General features: G+C 54.6%; 1 protein-coding gene across 1 annotated transcript in view; it reads left to right on the top strand.

Moving 5' to 3' along the window:
* SEC61A1 (SEC61 translocon subunit alpha 1) overlaps window positions 1-2899 on the top strand; it is a 13571-nt gene extending 10672 nt beyond the window's left edge. The window contains exon 12 of the mRNA XM_024763393.1: window positions 1015-2899. Coding sequence (XP_024619161.1) covers window positions 1015-1201 — 187 coding nt within the window. The 3' untranslated portion in view covers window positions 1202-2899. The remainder of the gene's footprint in view (window positions 1-1014) is intronic.
* The last annotated feature ends 330 nt before the right edge of the window (window positions 2900-3229 follow it).

Genomic DNA, 3229 nt, shown 5'->3' with positions numbered 1-3229 from the left:
AGACCCACAGGTCGGGGCGGGGGGGGCGGGGCGGACATCGCGAGTCTGGGCAGAGGTGCTGGGGGCCAGGTGGGGCAGTAACCTGGGGACACAGGAGAGGCCGCCGGCACTTGGTGACCCGCTGGGGGAAAGGTGGGGGTGAGGAGAGCACCGCAGTCTGCAGGCCTCTCCCCTCACAGTGGGGCTGCCTCTTGGGCAGCCGGGTTGGCCGTAGTGAGTGTCTTAGACTTTTAAGCCAACTTATTTCAACTCATTTCTTCCACCGTTGCTGGATGAACGTGAATGGTTTCCTGTAGAAGTCTGTTTATAGGATCAGGTTTTGTAATCAGGACCAGGTCTGTCCTGGAGACCATAGCTCGCTCGCCTCAACCGCAAGTCAGTATGGCAAATGCCAGATCATTTTCTGATCCCTATCAGAGATGCTGGGCAATTTTGTTCATTCCCTTAAGAATTCTCTGAAGTTGAGAGAATTTATAGTGCTGTTGAGTAGAAATATAATGCAAGACGCATGTGAAATTTTAAGCATTCTGGTAGCCACGTTAAAAAAGTAAAAAGATACACCTAAAACGAACAGAATGTTTTATGTCCATTATCTCTTAATAAAAAAGAACGCAAGAAGCAGCAGGTGAAATTCATTCTAAGAATACATTGTATTTAACCCAATATATCCAGACTCTCATTTCAAATTGACATAAGAAAAGTCACGATGAGATATTTTATGTTCCTGTCTTCAAAATCTCGTGTGATGTTTTCAACACCTGCTTTGGACTGGTCCCATTTCACTAGCCACATGTGACTCGTGTGGCCACTTACTGGACAGCAAGCCTTAGTCTAGACCATTAAGGTGTGAGTAGACGAGACTTTTTGGGGGCCATGGAGTGACCCCTAAAGGAGTCCGGTTCCTAACTCAGGGGTAAGCAGGTCAACTGCCCGGCCCTTCCTGTAGCCTGGGGGAGGGAGGCCAGGCTGGAGGGATCTGCTGGCGGCATGTGGCTGACTCGTCTCCCTCCCCAGGTACATCCCCACGGCTGCGGCCTTCGGTGGGCTTTGCATCGGGGCCCTCTCCGTGCTGGCGGACTTCCTGGGTGCCATTGGGTCTGGAACCGGGATCCTGCTTGCGGTTACCATCATCTACCAGTACTTTGAAATCTTCGTCAAGGAGCAGAGTGAGGTCGGCAGCATGGGGGCCCTTCTGTTCTGAGCCGTGGCCCCTGGACCAGGCAGAGGCGGCGTGCTCCACGATGGCCAAGAAGGGAACAAGGAAGCCACGCTGTGGGCGCTGTCTCGGGGGTGCTGCTGTGGCCTGAGGACTTTGGTTTAATAACCTGTTTGAATTTCCCATTCTTTCATTCCACTTTCTAAAGTGCTAGAAATTTTTCAATTTGCAATTTTGCTTTTCATTCTGGCATTGGCAACAGAACTGTAGAAGCGAGGTCTTACCCAGCTGACCGCCAGAAGTGACTGTCCCCGGTGTCCACGTCACTTTTGTGTTAACCTTTGCACCTCTCAGTGCTGTCGGCGACTGCAGTGGTCTCAGCTGCTCCCCCCCGAAGGGAATGTCTTGTTGGTTAGAAGCACAAACATTGTTGAAATGTCTCCGTCTCGGGTGGCAGGAGGGCGAGCACCCGGGAGCAGGTCGTGTGTTTTCCGGTGCGTGTGGGCCGCTCCCTGGCATGTCCCCTTCACAGTCAGGCGGGAACATCTGGCTTAAAACGGTTTCTCTGGAAGACACAATTGTTTTCCCTTTTAAAAGTTGTTTTTTAGGACAGAGCTTCTTCCAAAAGAAAGGGACGAATTTTCCAGAAGATCCCTGGCCCATCTGTGCATCTTTCTGCCTGTGCCTGTTGGCTGACCTGGCTGTGCCGTCCCTCTCTCAGTGGTGGAGCCGGGCCACGATGCCACAGCTTTGCATAGTCGAGCCTGGCCGAGCTAGTGGACATCGTGCGGAGGACCCTGAGGTGCTGGCTGTCCAGCTCCTCCCGCTGTCACTGAACTTGCTCTCCATGGTGTGTACCTTCCGCTGTGGCTGGCCTTAGACGCTACCTTCTAGGCTGAAGACTTTCCACTGGTATTTTTTTAGAACATTTTTTACTGTGCTTAGGACCAAACGCAAGCGAAGTAAATGACAAGATGGCTCTGATCTCTGCTTTCACCAAAACTGCCCAGCAGAGACGAGGGCCCAGGCCCTAGATCTATGGTGAAATCAGGGTCAGAGAGCTTTTTTTTTTTTGCCAAGTTTCACCCATGTTTGATATGAAAAGACTCACAATTATGTCTAAGATAAACTGTTTGCAATAACAGGTGACCTAGACCTTAGGAATTAGAACCTTCTCTAAGGCCTTTAGGGAGGCCCCTCTCGGGGACCAGCAGCGCTTGGCTGCAGAGACAGCAGAGGTGAGCTCCGCAGCCTGAGGGCTTCTCCCTGCCCCGCGGAGAAAGCAGACCCCACCAGCAGCGGTGCACAGCGGCCTTCAAAGCACAGAGCCAGTTGAGGTGGCCAGCTTGGCACCCACCTGAGTCCACAGGGGCTCTGAGACCTCATTGGCTGTGCTGCCCGGGAGACAGGCCAACCAAGGGACAAGAAGAGACTTGCCGAGCACCACCTGGCGAGTTGGCGGCAGAGCCCAGATGGGCCCACAGCCCGTCGACCCCAGGCCAGGGCACCCACCGTACCACGCGTGGCCTTGTCCGACCCAGTCCCGAGCGGAGACCTGACGCCCCTGCAGCCCTGCTGTAGCCTCTGACCACTGCGTGGCTCGGGCTCCTGCCCTGCGGTCACTGGTCACGGGGTGGGGTGGGGCTGACCCCAGCTTTCAGGGGACTGTCACTGTGGACGCCAAAATGGCATAACTGAGATAAGGTGACTAAGAGACAAATAAAGCCAACTTTTTACAAGCCACCTGGTGGTGTTCTCTTGGTTTTCAGTTCTCCTGTGTTACCGAGGCCAGTGAGGAGGGTGGGGCCTTGGGTGCCTTCAGGGGTGTGCAGGGTTCCCAGGTGCCCCCCTTGATGCAAGTCCCGCCTCAGAAAGGCACGTGCCTGGAAAGCTTCCTCGTCCTGGTGATGGTGCCAGCTGCACACTCGGGTGTTTGGTGCTGAGCGCGCGCGTGAGCCGTTCCAGCCCCCGCCAGAATAGACGGTGGGGCGACGTCTGTCCTGTGAGCGCAGCGCCCTCCAGCCCTCCAAGTCCAGGCTAGGAGGCATTGCTGCCCTTGGCTGAGACGAGCGA

This window comes from Neophocaena asiaeorientalis, unplaced genomic scaffold (assembly GCF_003031525.2).
Source record: "Neophocaena asiaeorientalis asiaeorientalis breed wild unplaced genomic scaffold, Neophocaena_asiaeorientalis_V1.1 scaffold433, whole genome shotgun sequence".
Classification (NCBI taxonomy): Eukaryota; Metazoa; Chordata; class Mammalia; order Artiodactyla; family Phocoenidae; genus Neophocaena; species Neophocaena asiaeorientalis.
The sequence above is the reverse complement of the archived record's forward strand: the minus strand, read 5'-3'. Positions and strand labels throughout refer to the sequence as shown.